The sequence below is a fragment of the Hyla sarda genome, chromosome 11 (genome assembly GCF_029499605.1).
Source record: "Hyla sarda isolate aHylSar1 chromosome 11, aHylSar1.hap1, whole genome shotgun sequence".
Taxonomy (NCBI): Eukaryota; Metazoa; Chordata; class Amphibia; order Anura; family Hylidae; genus Hyla; species Hyla sarda.
In genome coordinates, this window is record NC_079199.1 from 104011794 (window position 1) to 104029741 (window position 17948).

Genomic DNA, 17948 nt, shown 5'->3' on the forward strand with positions numbered 1-17948 from the left:
CTCTCTTAATCCTTCCAGTACTTATTAGCTGCTTAATACTACAGAGGAAATTATTTTCTTTTTGGAACACAGAGCTCTCTGCTGACATCACGAGCACAGTGCTCTCTGCTGACATCTCTGTCCATTTTAGAAACTGTGCAGAGTAGGAGAAAATCCCCATAGAAAACATATGCTGCTCTGGACAGTTCCTAAAATGGACAGAGATGTCAGCAGAGAGCACTGTGGTCATGATGTCAGCAGAGTATTGGAAGGATTAAGATTTTTTTAATAGAAGTAATTTACAAATCTGTTTAACTTTCTGGCACCAGTTGATCTAAAAAAAAAATTAAAAAAAAGTTTTCCACCGGAGCACCCCTGTAAACAGATTTGTAAATCACTTCTATTAATAACAAATCTTAATCCTTCTGGTACTTATCAGCTGCTGAAGTTGAGTTGTTCTTTCATGTCTGGCCACAGTGCTCTCTGCTGACACCTCTGTCTGTCTCAGGAACTGTCCAAAGTAGGAGCAAATCCCCATAGCAAACCTCTCCTGCTCTGGACAGTTCCTGAGACAGACAGACAGGTGTCAGCAGAGAGCACTGTGGTCAGACAGAAAAGAACAACTCAACTTCAGCAGCTGATAAGAACTGGAAAGATTAGAAGTCATTTACAAATCTGTTTTAACTTTCTGGAGCCAGTTGATATGAAAAGAAAAAATAGTTTTTCACCGGAATACCCCTTTAATTACATACATGTGCTGCAGTACCTGCCTACCGCCACCAGATGGCAGCAGATTACCATCTTAGCACAACTGATGATGTAACTACATGTAATGGGAGATGCCTTGTTTTAATGGGTGAATCTCTGAGTAATATACGCTGTAAATACAAGGCGCTAGTATTTTATTTATTTATTCAATCATTTATTCAAGCAAAATCTATATATGTATTGCAACAAAAGATTAAAGATTATCACAGGGATGTTCACGGCCCCCGGTACGGGCCCTTATAGCAGGATCGTCTTTTGGATGGTCTCCAGATGAGGCTGTAGACCAGTGTTTCCCAATCAGGGTGCCTTCAGCTGTTGCAAAACGACAACTCCCAGCATGCCCGGACAGCCGAAGGCTGTCCGGGCATGCTGGGAGTTGTCGTTTTGCAACAGCTGGAGGCACCCTGGTTGGGACACACTGCTGTTGACATGTTGCAACAACTGGCATTAGATCTATTGGTCCCTTACATATATTTTTGGCTTTGCTTCCAGATCTATATACCTTGTGCGGCGGCGGATGGCTTTATAGGTAGATTTCATTGTGCAAGATAAAAGGCTATGATTGGTTGAATCGTCTCTATACAAGGAGGCGTCCATCACTGATGGCGCCATTTATAAGTCTCTTTGGTAAAAATAAAAAAAATAAAAAAAGGCTTTTGGCAGCAATAGATGCGGCTGGGGACTTGTGATAATACTGAATATTGAGCCGCCATCTTGGTGTTGCGATGCGGGTCCCTCCACAGAAGATAAGCATGAGATTATATATACACAATTGGATCATTAGTGAAATGATTGTCAGGCAGCACGGCCATGATTTGTCCATTGTGTGTCACATGGGGCGTCACGTGATCAGTTGTTTCTCCGCTTCTTCTCAGCTGAATATCTCCTTCATGAGAGGTGTCATGGCGTCCTCCATAACGTTCTGGATGTGAACCATCTGCTTGGCGTTCTCTTCATTCAAGGTGCGGAGTTCTGCCAACATGGACAGGAGCTTAGCGAACAGGAACCTAAGGGGAGGAGCCAACACACAAATGTTAGTCACAGCCCCGCCCCCTCAATGACATCACTGATATAATAGTAATATAATGACATGTGATCACAGCCCCGCCCACTGTATGACATCACTGATATAATAGTAATATAATGACATGTGATCACAGCCCCGCCCACTGTATGACATCACTGATATAATAGTAATATAATGACGTGATCACAGCCCCGCCCCCTGTATGACATCACTGATATAATAGAATAGAAATATAATGACGTGATCACAGCCCCGCCCCCTGTAAGACATCACTGATATAATATAATGACATGATCACAGCCCCGCCCCCTGTATGACATCACTGATATAATAGTAATATAATGACATGTGATCACAGCCCCGCCCCCTGTATGACATCACTGATATAATAGTAATATAATGACATGTGATCACAGCCCCGCCCACTGTATGACATCACTGATATACTAGTAATATGACGTGATCACAGCCCCGCCCACTGTATGACATCACTGATATACTAGTAATATGACGTGATCACAGCCCCGCCCCCTGTATGACATCACTGATATAATATAATTGCAAGAAAAAGTATGTGAACCCTTTGGAATTATATGGATTTCTGCACAAATTGGTCATAAAATGTGATCTGATCTTCATCCAAGTCACAACAATAGACAATCACAGTCTGTGTAAAAACTAATAACACACAAAGAATTAAAGGGGTACTCCGGTGGAAAACTTTTTTTTTTTTTTTTATGAACTGGTGCCAGAAAGTTAAACAGATTAGTAAATTACTTCTATTAAAAAAATCTTAATCCTTCCAGTACTTATCAGCTGCTGAATACTACAGAGGAAATTTTCTTTTTCGTCTTGTCCACAGTGCTCTCTGCTGACACCTGATGCCCGTATCAGGAACTGTCCAGAGCAGGAGAAAATCCTCACAGCAAACCTATGCTGCTCTGGACAGTTCCTGACACGGACAGAGGTGTCAGCAGAGAGCACTGTGGACGAAAAAGAAATTCAAAAAGCAAACAATTTCCTCTGTAGCATACAGCTGCTAATAAGTACTGGTAGGATTAAGATTTTTTTTAATAGAAGTCATTTACAAATCTGTTTAACTTTCTGGCACCAGTTCATAAAAAAAAAAAAAAAAAAAAAGTTTTCCACCGGAGTACCCCTTTAATTCTTTGTGTGTTATTAGTTTAAGCAGATGAGATCACATTTTATGACCAATTTGTGCAGAAATCCATATAATTCCAAAGGGTTCAGATACTTTTTCTTGCAACTATATATATAAAATGATACTGAAGTCCTGGGGGCTGACATTTAGAGGGGTCCCTGGCCCACGGGGCCCCCCGCACACATCACTGCCCGCTCAGCTGGATCCGGATAATGCAGAATGTTCCGCAGAAGCGTCCGCACACACAATGCTGAGATGTCGGCCATTATCTGAGTGCAGGGCCCGGGGCAGATTGTGGGTAATAGCAGTGCAGTATCTGCACTCACCTCCTATGGCCGTAGATGCACTCACCCACTATGGCAGTGTTTCCCAACCAGGGTGCCTCCAGCTGTTCCAAAACTACAACTCCCTGCATGCCCGGACAGCCGATGGCTGTCCGGGCATGCTGGGAGTTGTACTTTTGCAACAGCTGGAGGAACCCTGGTTGGAAAACACTGCTTCAGTAGGTTTTATATCCCACCCCAGAGCTTGATTCACAGCTTACACTGCTGAGTGCTGCTCTATCATGTCTTCCATGCCGCTGCAGCTTCTTAGGGTTTACTACATGCTGGAATGTTTAGTTTTGCAACAGCTGGAGGCACCCTGGTTGGAAAACACTGCTCCAGTAAGTTTTGTATCCCGCCCCCAGAGCTTGATTCACAGCTTACACTGCTGAGTACTGCTCTATCATGTCTTCCATGCCACTGCAGCTTCTTAGGGTTTACTACGTGCTGGAATTTTTAGTTTTGCAACAGCTGGAGGCACCCTGGTTGGAAAACACTGCTCCAGTAAATTTTGTATCCCACCCCCAGAGCTTGATTCACAGCTTACACTGCTGAGTACTGCTCTATCATGTCTTCCATACCGCTGCAGCTTCTCAGGGTTTACTACATGCTGGAATTTTTAGTTTTGAAACAGCTGGAGGCACACTGGTTGGAAAACACTGCTCCAGTAAGTTTTGTATCCCACCCCCAGAGCTTGATTCACAGCTTACACTGCTGAGTACTGCTCTATCATGTCTTCCATGCCGCTGCAGCTTCTTAGGGTTTACTACATGCTGGAATTTTTTGTTTTGCAACAGCTGGAGGCACCCTGGTTGGGACTAACGGCTCTATGAAGTGTGTGGTCACATCATGGAGGAGCTGTGGTTGCGTTACCTGCTGCCCGCGAGCTGGTGGTGATAATCGATGTAACACTTTAGGGTCATGGCGATCGTCTCCTGGATTTTATCAATATGGCGGTGTTCGACGACGCCCGGCCGGTCTGTGGGAAAAATGATGGGTTATAATAGACCAGACTGTAAGATCTCTATTCCGGTGGTCTCACATGGTGGAGCCGGGGTCCTATGACATGAATGGGACCATCTGGGACCGTCACCTACTCAAGTGGTTGGAGCCCCTGCCCTTTGATACCCTATTGACATATTATTGCATTTGGCCCCGATTTGCACAAAATCGCAGTAAAATCACCACAATTGTGCGCAAATGCGGCAGATTGCAATAATATGAATGTTGCCCTATAGCAGTTTGGGCTGCACAAACCCTCTTACTGGACTTTTTAGGACCTGCAGTGACATCGTCAGGTCCTAAAAGGGTCTTAGGAGGAGGTAACAGGATAAATATGGAAGTTATAAAAACCAATATATATGGGGGTCATAGGGAGCCATATATATATATATATATATATATATATATATATATATATGTATACTGTATGTGTGTGTGTATATATATGTATATATATGTATATATATAGGGGTGGGGAGGTCATAGGGAGCCGTATATATATATATATATATATATATATATATATATATATATATACTGTATGTGTGTGTATATATATATATGTATATATATATATATATATAGGGGTGGGGAGGTCATAGGGAGCCGTAAATATATATTATATATATATATATATATATATATATACTGTATGTGTGTATATATGTATATATAAATATATATATATAGGGGTGGGGAGGTCATAGGGAGCCGTATATATATATATATATATATATATATATATATATATATATATATAAATATACAAACTGTATATATGTGTGTGTGAGATAGGGGCCATAAGGCAGTGTTTCCCAACCAGGGTGCCTCCAGCTGTTGCAAAACTACAACTCCCAGCATGCTCGGACAGCCTTTGGCATTCTGGGAGTTGTAGTTTTGCAACAGCTGGAGGCACCCTGGTTGGGAAACACTGCCATAAGGAGTTGTATATAGGGGGTATAGGGATGTCACAGAACAGGGATAATACAATAAAGTGCCCTTTTTAATTTTTTTTTTTTTTACTTAAAGGGGTACTCTGGAAAACTTGTATTTATTTATTTATTTTTTTTAAATCAACTGGTGCCAGAAAGTTAAAACAGATTTGTAAATTACTTCTATTAAAAAATCTCAACTTTTCCAGTACTTATCAGCTGCTGTGTGCTCCACAGGAAGTTGTGTAGTTCTTTCCAGTCTGACCACAGTGCTCTCTGCTGACACCTCTGTCCGTGTCAGGAACTGTCCAGAGCAGGAGAGGTTTGCTATGGGGATTTGCTCCTATTCTGGACAGTTCCTTCGCTGGACAGAGGTGTCAGTAGAGAGGAAATTGAACAATAAAAGAACTTCCTGTGGAACATACAGCAGCTGATAAGTACTGGAAGGATTAGGATGAGATAGAAGTCATTTACAAATCTTTTTAACTTTTTTGGCAGCATTTGATAAAAAAAAAAAGTATGTTTTCCAGGGGAGTACCGCTTTAAGCCCCTGCTCTCCAAAATGTCTGTGCACGTCCTTGCTAAATACATCTGACGGGTCACATGACACCCGCTGTCCATACCTGGGGAGAAGAGCGCCAGCGCCTGCATCAGGACATATTCGGCCTGATGAAGATTTAACTTGCGGAGGGTGATGTGGAATTTCTGTAGCGGCTCCAAGAACACGCGCTGGAACCCGGCTGAGTGAGAGAAACAGGAGAAAATCCTTATCAGAAAATATAGTGCCATCAGGGGAGTGCTGGCAGACTACGACTACGGCCTCGCCCACCCATTAAAGGGGTATTCCAGGAAAAAACTTTTTTTTTTTTATATATATACATCAACTGGCTCCAGAAAATTAAACAGTAACTTGTAAATTACTTTTATTGAAAAAAAACTTAATCCTTCCAATAATTATCAGATGCCTAAGTGGAGTTGTTATTTTCTGTCTGACAACAGTGCTCTCTGCTGACATCTCTGCTTGTCTCGGGAACTGCACAGAGTAGGAGAGGTTTGCTATGGGGATTTGCTTCTACTCTGGACAGTTCCCGAGACACGTGTCATAAGAGAGCACTTAGACAGAAAAGAACAACTCAACTTCAGCAGCTCATAAGTACTGAAAGGATTAAGATTTTTTAATAGAAGTCATTTACAAATCTTTTTAACTTTCTGGAGCCAGTTGATATATACATTTTTTTTTTCTTCCTGGAATACCCCTTTAAGGTCTTCACCATCTTCAGGATCTCTGCTTATCAGTGATAAAGGTTCAGGGAGTGACCAAGGGGGAACATACTTACTCATAGCACCCAGCTCTATACTGAACTTAAGACGTCCGCACTCCCATAAGTTGGTCTCCAGGTTAAAGACGGTATTATACTGCAAATGGGAGACCTCCATTGTGGCCCCTTTAAGCAGTGAGATCTGATCGTCTATGGTCAATGATCTGATAGGAGAGAAATACAAATAATAAATGTATGGGAGGCGCCAAGTGCCATAGAGGTCAGCGCAGAGGATGTCATTGCTTCTCCACCAGCAGAATAGTGAGTGCAGCTCTGGGGTATAATACAGGATATAACTCAGGATCAGTACAGGATAAGTAATGTAATGTATGTACACAGTGATCTCACCAGCAGAATAGTGAGTGCAGCTCTGGAGTATAATACAGGATATAACTCAGGATCAGTACAGGATAAGTAATGTAATGTATGTACACAGTGACCTCACCAGCAGAATAGTGAGTACAGCTCTGGAGTATAATACAGTATATAACTCAGGATCAGTACAGGATAAGTAATGAAATGTATGTACACAGTGACCTCACCAGCAGAATAGTGAGTGCCGCTCTGGAGTATAATACAGGATATAACTCAGGATCAGTACAGGATAAGTAATGTAATGTATGTACACAGTGACCTCGCCAGCAGAATAGTGAGTACAGCTCTGGAGTATAATACAGGATATAACTCAGGATCAGTACAGGATAAGTAATGTAATGTATGTACACAGTGATCTCACCAGCAGAATAGTGAGTACAGCTCTGGAGTATAATACAGGATATAACTCAGGATCAGTACAGGATAAGTAATGTAATGTATGTACACAGTGACCTCACCAGCAGAATAGTGAGTACAGCTCTGGAGTATAATACAGGATATAACTCAGGATCAGTACAGGATAAGTAATGTAATGTATGTACACAGTGACCTCACCAGCAGATATAATGTCCTCTCTATAGTGAGTATATGGTCATCTATTAAATGACTATATACAATGTCCTCTCTATAGTGAGTATACGGTCATCTATTAAATGACTATATACAATGTCCTCTCTATAGTGAGTATACGGTCATCTATTAAATGACTATATACAATGTCCTCTCTATAGTGAGTATACGGTCATCTATTAAATGACTATATACAATGTCCTCTCTATAGTGAGTATACGGTCATCTATTAAAGGACTATATACAATGTCCTCTCTATAGTGAGTATACGGTCATCTATTAAATGATTATATACAATGTCCTCTCTATAGTGAGTATACGGTCATCCATTAAATGACTATATACAATGTCCTCTCTATAGTGAGTATACGGTCATCCATTAAATGACTATATACAATGTCCTCTCTATAGTGAGTATACGGTCATCTATTAAATGACTATATACAATGTCCTCTCTATAGTGAGTATACGGTCATCTATTAAATGACTATATACAATGTCCTCCCCTATAGTGAGTATACGGTCCTCTATTAAATGACTATATACAATGTCCTCCCTATAGTGAGTATACGGTCCTCTATTAAATGACTATATACAATGTCCTCCCTATAGTGAGTATACAGTCCTCTATTAAATGACTATATACAATGTCCTCCCTATAGTGAGTATACGGTCATCTATTAAATGACTATATACAATGTCCTCTCTATAGTGAGTATACGGTCATCTATTAAATGACTATATACAATGTCCTCTCTATAGTGAGTATACGGTCATCTATTAAATGACTATATACAATGTCCTCTCTATAGTGAGTATACGGTCATCCATTAAATGACTATATACAATGTCCTCCCTGATACATGTTTTGTGGTCTCACCTGAAGTCTGGGATCTCTTTGGCGAAGTTGATGACTTGGTGGATCATGTAGGTGCTCAGGTCTGCGAAATGTGGTATCTCCTTCAGCGTGTCTCCTTCGATGGTGCAGCCGGTTATATATGTATATGTCATGGGAGACGAATCCATGGCGCCCGGGCTGGACTCAGGAGAGGACAACGACCCATCCTGCTTAAAGTTCTCCCAGTTATCCCTTGCAATGGGCTGTGGCTGGAGGAAAGAAATATAGAGATGTTATTGATTTTCAACCACTAGATGGCGATATTTTCATTATAACATTAACCTGAACCATGAAAGTCTGAAGAAATAGATGGCGTCTGTGAGATCCTCTACATGTTATATGGAACATCTGGTGCGGAAGAAATGCATTAAAAAGTCATATGGTCGTGTTACCTCACAATCTGGGGTCACATCACAATCTGGGGTCATGTTACCTCACAATCTGGGGTCACGTTACCTCACAATCTGGGGTCGTGTTATCTCACAATCTGGGGTCGCGTTATCTCACAATCTGGGGTCACGTTATCTCACAATCTGGGGTCGTGTTATCTCACAATCTGGGGTCACATTATCTCACAATCTGGGGTCACGTTACCTCACAATCTGGGGTCACGTTACCTCACAATCTGGGGTCACGTTATCTCACAATCTGGGGTCACATCACAATCTGGGGCCATGTTACCTCACAATCTGGGGTCACGTTACCTCACAATCTGGGGTCGTGTTATCTCACAATCTGGGGTCATGTTACCTCACAATCTGGGGTCACGTTACCTCACAATCTGGGGTCACGTTACCTCACAATCTGGGGTCGCGTTATCTCACAATCTGGGGTCACGTTATCTCACAATCTGGGGTCATGTTATCTCACAATCTGGGGTCACGTTATCTCACAATCTGGGGTCACGTTACCTCACAATCTGGGGTCACGTTATCTCACAATCTGGGGTCGTGTTATCTCACAATCTGGGGTCACCTCACAATCTGGGGTCGCGTTATCTCACAATCTGGTGGTGGTCGCCGCCCGGTGCTACTCCATTTTATGCTAGGGACGTTAGGGACTAGAGATGAGCGAACTTACAGTAAATTCGATTCGTCACGAACTTCTCGGCTCGGCAGTTGATGACTTTTCCTGCATAAATTAGTTCATCTTTCTGGTGCTCCGGTGGGCTGGAAAAGGTGGATACAGTCCTAGGAAAGAGTCTCCTAGGACTGTATCCACCTTTTCCAGCCCACGGGAGCACCTGAAAGCTGAACTAATTTATGCAGGAAAAGTCATCAACTGCCGAGCCGAGAAGTTCGTGACGAATCGAATTTACTGTAAGTTCACTCATCTCTATTAGGGACCCACTCTAAATAGGTGGCCTTGACGTGGCGAGTGGGCTTGTACTTTTTGATTAAAGATGTATACTGACAACCTGTTGGTTTTTGATATTGTGCTGAGAAGCAATCAGATCATTATACAAGATGGTAGATGTGCGGCCATGTCTGTTTCTTCTACCTGAACTCACAATCTGGGGTTGGCGGATCCTGTGCCATCTGGCTGTGGTTGCCTCCTGTGCCGCCTGTTTGTACATCCTGTTCCTGCCAAGTAATAGCTCCTGGGTTACTGATTAAAGATGAAGGTTTTTACACAAGGTCAAAGGTCGTCCCGAGAGATTACGGAGAATAAGCTCGTGCGTAGGTAATCAGCTGTGATACACGCATTAGATAAGTGACTACATTAATGGCTTAGATACAGCATCTCCGCAAACAGTATTCAGGACGGTTTAATGTCCGGAACATAGTCAACTAGTTACGGTGCTCAGGTCATCTTCTGAATACGTATATGTTTAGGCTTGGGCCCAAAAGAACAGAAAACCACGATATTGGGTCCAAGTCCAAAAACAAATATGATCAGAAAATGACCCGAATGTAATTACTAGATGACGAGGTTCTGTTTTTTTTAAATCAACTGGTGCCAGAAAGTTAAACACATTTGTAAATTACTTCTATTAAAAAAAAATCTTAGGGGCGCATGCGCGCAGCTCACCGAGTCGGACGTGCCTGATGTGAGCTCCGTGCCGGCTGTTGGATCTTAGCCACATTTAGCGCTGTATACAGCTCCATTCTACCGGAATTTCTCCGCAGAAGCACGATGAGTACCTCCCGCACCGGCAGGAACAGGCAAAAACTTAATTCGCAAGGTCTATCCCAGTCCATTCTGGACATTTTTAGGGCGAGCGCGAGACCCAAGATGGCTGCCGCGAGTTCCCTCATGTCTGAGGAGAACTCGGAAGATGAACTGGCGCCGCGGGCTGAAGAACTTACACCGGCGGCCATGTTTCGCAATATACAAGCCCTGTTTAAACGAGAGCTGGCCCAGGCGGTCGCCACGTTTACAGAGCAGATCCAGGATCTAACCCAGCGGGTGGCGGATGTGGAATCAAAAGTTGATGAGGTGGTGGAGGCCCTAGAGACGGATCGACGCGACCTCGATGATCACACACAGAGAATGCTAGCGCTGGACTACAAGCTGGAGGACCTGGAAAACAGGTCCAGAAGGGCGAACCTGCGACTTCGAGGTCTCCCGGAGTCGGTTACAGATATTAAAAAGGTACTCACTGATCTCTTCTATGAACTCGCCCCGCAACTTGAGCCAGAGATGTTGCGTTTTGATCGCATCCATAGAGCCCTGGCCAGGCCAAAGAACGCTGACCTCCCTAGGGATGTCATCCTAAAGCTGCATTATTCAGAGGTCAGGGATGTGTTATTGTCCGCTGCCCAGGAGCGGCAGACCTTGCCGGGCATGCCGCCATCAGCGAAATTGTATTCGGATCTGGCCCCGACCACTCTAGCCCGCCGCAGGGAATTCCGCCCTATCACGCTGGCCTTGATACAGAAGAATGTGAAATATAGATGGGGGTTCCCGTTTTCGCTCTCTTTTCAACTGAATGGTCGTACCCATACAGTCCGCACCATGAAGGAGGCGCTCGAGACCTTTACTACTGAGCACATGCAACCGGTGGACTTACCTCCATTGCCACAGAGGGCGAAGAGACCTTCCCGCATCTGGACTCTGGCGGGTCGCCACCGAGGACCTAACAAAACCTAATGGGGACAAATTTACTTAACTAAGGGACACCATGCTTACGGGCTACTCGAGATTCTGGAATATGGCGCACCTCATGTACATTTTCATCTCCTCCCCGCATTCCGGATGGATCCCTTGTGATGTGTTTGTGGCGGACCACAGATCGGACTAGTGCACCACCGAGATGTCGAAGTGGGGAAGTATGACGGGTTGTGGTGGATCTCGACCCGGCTTTCCTCACCTGTTCCTTTCTTTTTTGTTGTTTTCTGTTGTATGTTTTTCTTCTGTTTTCTGTTTGTCAGTTCACGGGTACCGCTGGATATTTTCCCTTACAGATTGGATTGTATACTATGGGGCTGATGCTGCATTTCTCCTGGGGGTGATTTTGCTACCTTCTATTATGTCACTATTACTATTTAGCAGAGTTTTTATTAACTATGTGTAATATCATCTCGCACAATGTACGGGGTTTCAATTCTCCTCACAAGAGAGGGAAAGCACTGAGTGCCTATATAAAGCTTACTCCAGATGTTATTTGCATTCAGGAGACGCATTTCTCCTCAGGGTCTATTCCCAGGTTCTTTCATAAGTCCTATCATAGATTTTACCTCTCTCAATACACTACTAAGAGTAGGGGGGTTATGGTACTCCTTCGGGATACGATCCCGTTTCAAGTAATGAACGTGACCATTGACCCTGATAGCCGCTATGTTCTAATTGTGGGTTCTCTGTATGATAAGCGCTTATGTATTATTAATTCCTACGCTCCCACTGATGCACCTATCGAGTTCTTTATATCTATGTGTGGGCTGGTTGGGTCCCAGGCATGTGATTGGTTGATTTGGGCAGGCGACTTCAATTTCGTTATGCATAGTAATCTAGACCGCTCACATTCCGCCCCGCTTCGCAGGTCTGGGGCCCGGCAGCGCCGCTTGCAATCTTTGTTTGCGGAACATAGCCTAGCTGATGTATGGAGGGAGCATTGTGGAGGGAATAGGGGTTACACGTATTATTCACCATCACAGGGCACATACACCAGAATTGACTGGATCCTGACAAGCACATCTTTATTACCTTTACTCACATATGCTAGACATGTGCCCTGTGCATGGTCAGACCATGATATGGTCTTAGCTAACTTTCACTTAGCGGATAGAACATCTGTACCTTTTAAGTGGAGGCTGAATGAATCTTTGCTGACGATGCCCCGTATTAAGACACAACTAGAATCTGACCTATCCTTGTATTTTCAACAGAACGACACACAGGGAAGTGACCCTCGATGGACTTGGCTGGCCCATAAGGCCTACATGAGGGGTCGTATCATTTCCATGGCGACCGGGGTTAAGAGGGATCGTAATAAAACCCTAGTGGCACTTGAAGCTAAGTTACATAGACTGACGATTGCCCATCAACAGTCCCCTTCCCTATACTTATATAAGGCACTGTGCGACACCCGGACGCAAATTGATGCTATACTCTCTTGTGCGGTGGAGAAGGCGGTTCGTTGGACGAACTCTACTTACTATCGCTTTGCGAATAAGCCGGACCGTCTGTTGGCATCTATGTTGCGTAACACGGCTTCTTTTAATAAAGTACATGCTCTCCAGTTGCGCCCGGGTGTCCGTACATCAAACCCCGACAAAATCTATGAGGCTTTTCATGTATACTATTCTTTGCTTTACTCTGGCCCTGCTTCTTCTTCTTCTGATGTTCCTACTCTTGCATCCTTCCTCTCTGATGTTTCTCTTCCCTCTATAGAGCCCGACGCCCTGGAGACGCTCAATGCTCCATTCACACTAGAAGAAGTTACTGATGCCATTGGCAGACTTAAGAATGGTAAGTCGCCGGGACCGGATGGTTTCACGGCTGCTTACTACAAAAAATTTTCCACCGTCCTGACTCCCTATCTCACAGCTTTATTTAACTCCCTACGTAAAAATGATCCCATCTCCCATGATTTTTTGGAAGCCCATATCACGGTGCTCCCGAAGCCTCATAGAGATCACCTTCAGGTCTCTAACTATAGGCCGATCACATTATTGAATTTAGATACCAAATTGTTAACTTCCATATTGGCTCGGAGGGTGAACCGATTTCTTCCATCATTAGTACAAGCTGACCAGGTGGGCTTTGTCCCGGGCCGTCAAGCCCCGGACAATGTTCGCAAGATAGTGAACTTATTGCACTGGTCTCATACCACATCTACACCGCTGGTGGCCCTAGCACTGGACATAGAGAAGGCCTTCGACAGTGTAGCTTGGTCATATATGTTTATGGTATTGGGGAAGTTTGGTCTCCAGGGATCTTTCATCACTATACTCCGACACATATATTCCAATCCCATAGCCTATCTTAAATTGCCTTCCACCAAGCCTACCCCTATAAATATTTGTAGAGGCACTAGACAGGGGTGTCCTTTGTCGCCTGCCCTGTTCGCTCTAATGATGGAACCCTTGGCGGCACACATAAGGCAACTGGAGGATATTCGGGGGGTGAGGGTGGGGGGGGGGGGAATATAAATGCAGTCTGTTTGCTGATGATTTTTTGCTTACAGTCACTAATCTGCTAGTGTCCTTGCCTAATTTGATGAGGATATTGGATATATTTGCCTCTGTATCGGGTCTGCGCATTAATGTGACCAAATCTGAAGCGTTATATTGTAATGTCCCCACTCAAGTCAGACACCTCATCTCACTGAACTTTGGATTTAGAGACGCCGTTGGTGGCTTGCAGTATCTGGGGATAAAATTGACAGAAAAGTTTGCGTCGCTTTACGAGGCAAACTATGTTCCATTGTATAACTCACTTAAGGCTGACATGAAGAGATGGGATTATCCTTATATCTCCTGGGTGGGTAGGATAAATGTGGTCAGAATGGTGGTTTTGCCCAAGATACTGTATCTTTTTCGTGCACTGCCCATCCCTGTTCCCAAAACTGACCTAATGGCATTACAGAAGGAAATTATGACTTACGTTTGGTCCCATAAAAGACCTAGGATATGTAAACCTATAATGCATTACCATAAACGTTTAGGTGGCTTGTCAGTACCCAATTTAATTAAATATTACTACGCAGCAAGCATAGCTCAGCTGGCTCAGGTTAATATAGTAACGGACGCTCCACGGTGGGTGGAATTGGAGGGGGCCCTGGTGCTACCATACTCCCTGACTGTGCTTATGTGGTCAGGTCAGGCGATTTCAGTGTACTTACCTTCTTCAGCTCTTGTAACTCTACATGCATTGTCTCTTTGGCGTCGGGTTCGCTTTAAGTTTTTACTGCAATCTTCTCCCTCCCCTTTACTTCCATTTCTCTCGCACCCCCTCTTCCCTCCTGGCCTTTCACCAACTGCATTTCAATGGTGGACGGACAAGAACCTTACTCACCTTTCTAGATTTCTGGTAGGTCGCACCTTCCCGACTTTGACACAGCTACACCAACAGTTCAGTGTGCCAGCCTCAGAACAATTTAGGGCACGACAAATAGTATCTTTCTACGGATCTCATAATGTATCTGGTAGATTAATTGATCCTACCTCATTTGAAAGACACATGCTGTACACTCCTGATAGAGCTGGGCTTCTCTCCATATTATACGCACATTTTAATGCCCCACCGGCAGAAGCTAAGCTTAAATACATGGCGCAATGGGAGGAGGACTTAGGGATATCTCTTACCTTGTCACAGTGGAGGGAGTGTTGCACCGTGATTAGCAAAGGGAGCTGGCAGGTTTCCCTGTCCGAGACTTCCACCAAACTAATGCACCGGACGTACAGGGTTCCTACGGTACTTCACGCTATTTTCCCAGAGGTATCTCCATTGTGTTTTAGAGGATGCACTGTCAGGGGAACGCTATATCATACGTGGTGGAGCTGCCCTAAGGTAACAGATCTATGGTCAGAGGTCTTGGGCATTCTTTCCAATATCCTCCCTGATAGAGTCCCGAGGGATCCAGTATACTGTCTGCTGGGTCATAAACCTGCAAGGATGCCGTTTCGTACGTTTAAGTTGTTCCAATTCGTACTCTTGGCTACCCGTATTTACATAGCTTCCCAGTGGAGAAAGACAGACCTCTTGGTGGCAGGGGTAATTAACAGGATTAATACCATTATGCTTAATGAGAAACTGACAGCCATCAGGGAAGACTCGGTGGACCTGTTCACTAGAGTGTGGGAGCCTTGGCTCTCTTCTACCTATTGCCCAGATATGACTCATACCTTTACGCTGTACTGATGCGGCATTGGGGGGGGGAATATCGGGTTTTATATTCTCTATTACCTGTAGTTGTGTCCGGGACCAGCAGGAGTGTAGTGTCATATGCCTATATAACTTTCATTGTGTACTCCAATCTTATATTGTAATTTTACCTTTTGTACCTGACTATTGTTATTTGTTTCCGGGTCTACGGACCTATTGTTACTTTTTTTTTTCTCTTTTTTCACTGTATTTTAATATGTTCTTATGCATATCATCAATAAAGCTTCATTGTTTGATGGTTAAAAAAAAATCTTAATCCGTCCAGTACTTATCAGCTGCCGTACACTACACAGGAAGTTCTTTTCTTTTTGAATTTCCTTTCTGTCTGACTACAGTGCTCTCTGCTGACACCTCTGTCCATGTCACGAACTGTCCAGTGCAGGAGAGGTGTCACGATGCCGGCTGGCAGGTAGTGGACCCTCTGTGCCAGAGAGGGATTGGCGTGGACCGTGCTAGTGGACCGGTTCTAAGCCACTACTGGTTTTCACCAGAGCCCGCCGCAAAGCGGGATGGTCTTGCTGCGGCGGTAGTGACCAGGTCGTATCCACTAGCAACGGCTCACCTCTCTGGCTGCTGAAGATAGGCGCGGTACAAGGGAGTAGGCAGAAGCAAGGTCGGACGTAGCAGAAGGTCGGGGCAGGCAGCAAGGATCGTAGTCAGGGGCAACGGCAGAAGGTCTGGAAACACAGGCAAGGAACACACAAGGAACGCTTTCACTGGCACTAAGGCAACAAGATCCGGCAAGGGAGTGCAAGGGAAGTGAGGTAATATAGGGAAGTGCACAGGTGAAAACCCTAATTGGAACCACTGCGCCAATCAGCGGCGCAGTGGCCCTTTAAATCGCAGAGACCCGGCGCGCGCGCGCCCTAGGGAGCGGGGCCGCGCGCGCCGGGACAGAACAGACGGGGAGCGAGTCAGGTAGGGGAGCCGGGGTGCGCATCGCGAGCGGGCGCTACCCGCATCGCGAATCGCATCCCGGCTGGCAGCAGGATCGCAGCGCCCCGGGTCAGAGGACGTGACCGGAGCGCTGCAGCGGAGGGAGTGAAGCGAGCGCTCCGGGGAGGAGCGGGGACCCGGAGCGCTCGGCGTAACAGTACCCCCCCCCTTGGGTCTCCCCCTCTTCTTGGAGCCTGAGAACCTGAGGAGCAGACTTTTGTCAAGGATGTTGTCCTCAGGTTCCCAGGATCTCTCTTCAGGACCACAACCCTCCCAGTCTACTAAAAAAAAATTTTTCCCTCTGACCTTTTTGGCAGCCAAAATTTCCTTGACCGAGAAGACGTCCGAGGAGCCGGAAACAGGAGTGGGAGGAACAGATTTGGGAGAAAAACGGTTGAGGATGAGTGGTTTAAGAAGAGAGACGTGAAAGGCATTAGGGATACGAAGAGAAGGAGGAAGAAGAAGTTTATAAGAGACAGGATTAATTTGACACAAAATTTTGAAAGGACCAAGATAGCGTGGTCCCAACTTGTAGCTAGGGACACGGAAGCGGACATATTTAGCGGAGAGCCATACCTTGTCTCCAGGGGAAAAAACGGGGGGAGCTCTTCTTTTCTTATCCGCGAACCTCTTCATGCGTGAAGAAGCCTGTAAGAGAGAATTTTGGGTCTCTCTCCATATAATGGAAAGGTCACGAGAAATTTCATCCACAGCGGGCAGACCAGAGGGCAAGGGGGTAGGGAGGGGGGGAAGAGGGTGACGGCCGTACACCACGAAAAATGGGGATTTGGAGGAAGATTCAGAGACCCTGAAGTTATACGAAAATTCGGCCCATGGAAGGAGATCTGCCCAGTCATCCTGGCGGGAGGAAACAAAATGTCGCAAATAATCACCCAGGATCTGGTTAATTCTTTCTACTTGTCCATTGGACTGGGGATGATATGCAGAGGAAAAATTTAATTTAATCTTGAGTTGTTTACAGAGAGCCCTCCAGAATTTAGACACGAATTGGACCCCTCTATCCGAGACAATCTGCGTAGGCAACCCGTGAAGACGAAAAATGTGTACAAAAAATTGTTTAGCCAACTGAGGCGCAGAAGGAAGACCAGGAAGAGGGATGAAATGTGCCATTTTGGAGAATCGATCAACGACCACCCAAATAACGGTGTTGCCACGGGAAGGGGGTAAATCAGTAATAAAATCCATACCAATCAGAGACCAAGGCTGTTCGGGGACAGGCAGAGGATGAAGAAAACCAGCGGGCTTCTGGCGAGGAGTCTTATCCCGGGCACAGATAGTGCAGGCTCGCACAAAGTCCCCAACATCCG

The 17948-nt window shown here is 44.9% G+C and overlaps 1 protein-coding gene across 5 annotated transcripts in view; it reads right to left on the minus strand.

Annotated features, from left to right (window-relative positions):
- Window positions 1-874: 874 nt before the first annotated feature.
- Window positions 875-17948, minus strand: part of LOC130295257 (nuclear receptor subfamily 1 group I member 3-like) — a 45598-nt gene continuing 28524 nt past the window's right edge. For all 5 annotated transcript variants that reach the window (XM_056545827.1, XM_056545825.1, XM_056545826.1 and 2 more), the window contains exons 5-9: window positions 8338-8564; window positions 6531-6676; window positions 5817-5933; window positions 4133-4238; window positions 875-1754 (exon numbers count right to left, since the gene is read on the minus strand). In XM_056545827.1, the coding sequence (XP_056401802.1) occupies window positions 1619-1754; window positions 4133-4238; window positions 5817-5933; window positions 6531-6676; window positions 8338-8564 (732 nt within the window). In that variant the 3' untranslated portion in view covers window positions 875-1618. The remainder of the gene's footprint in view (window positions 1755-4132; window positions 4239-5816; window positions 5934-6530; window positions 6677-8337; window positions 8565-17948) is intronic.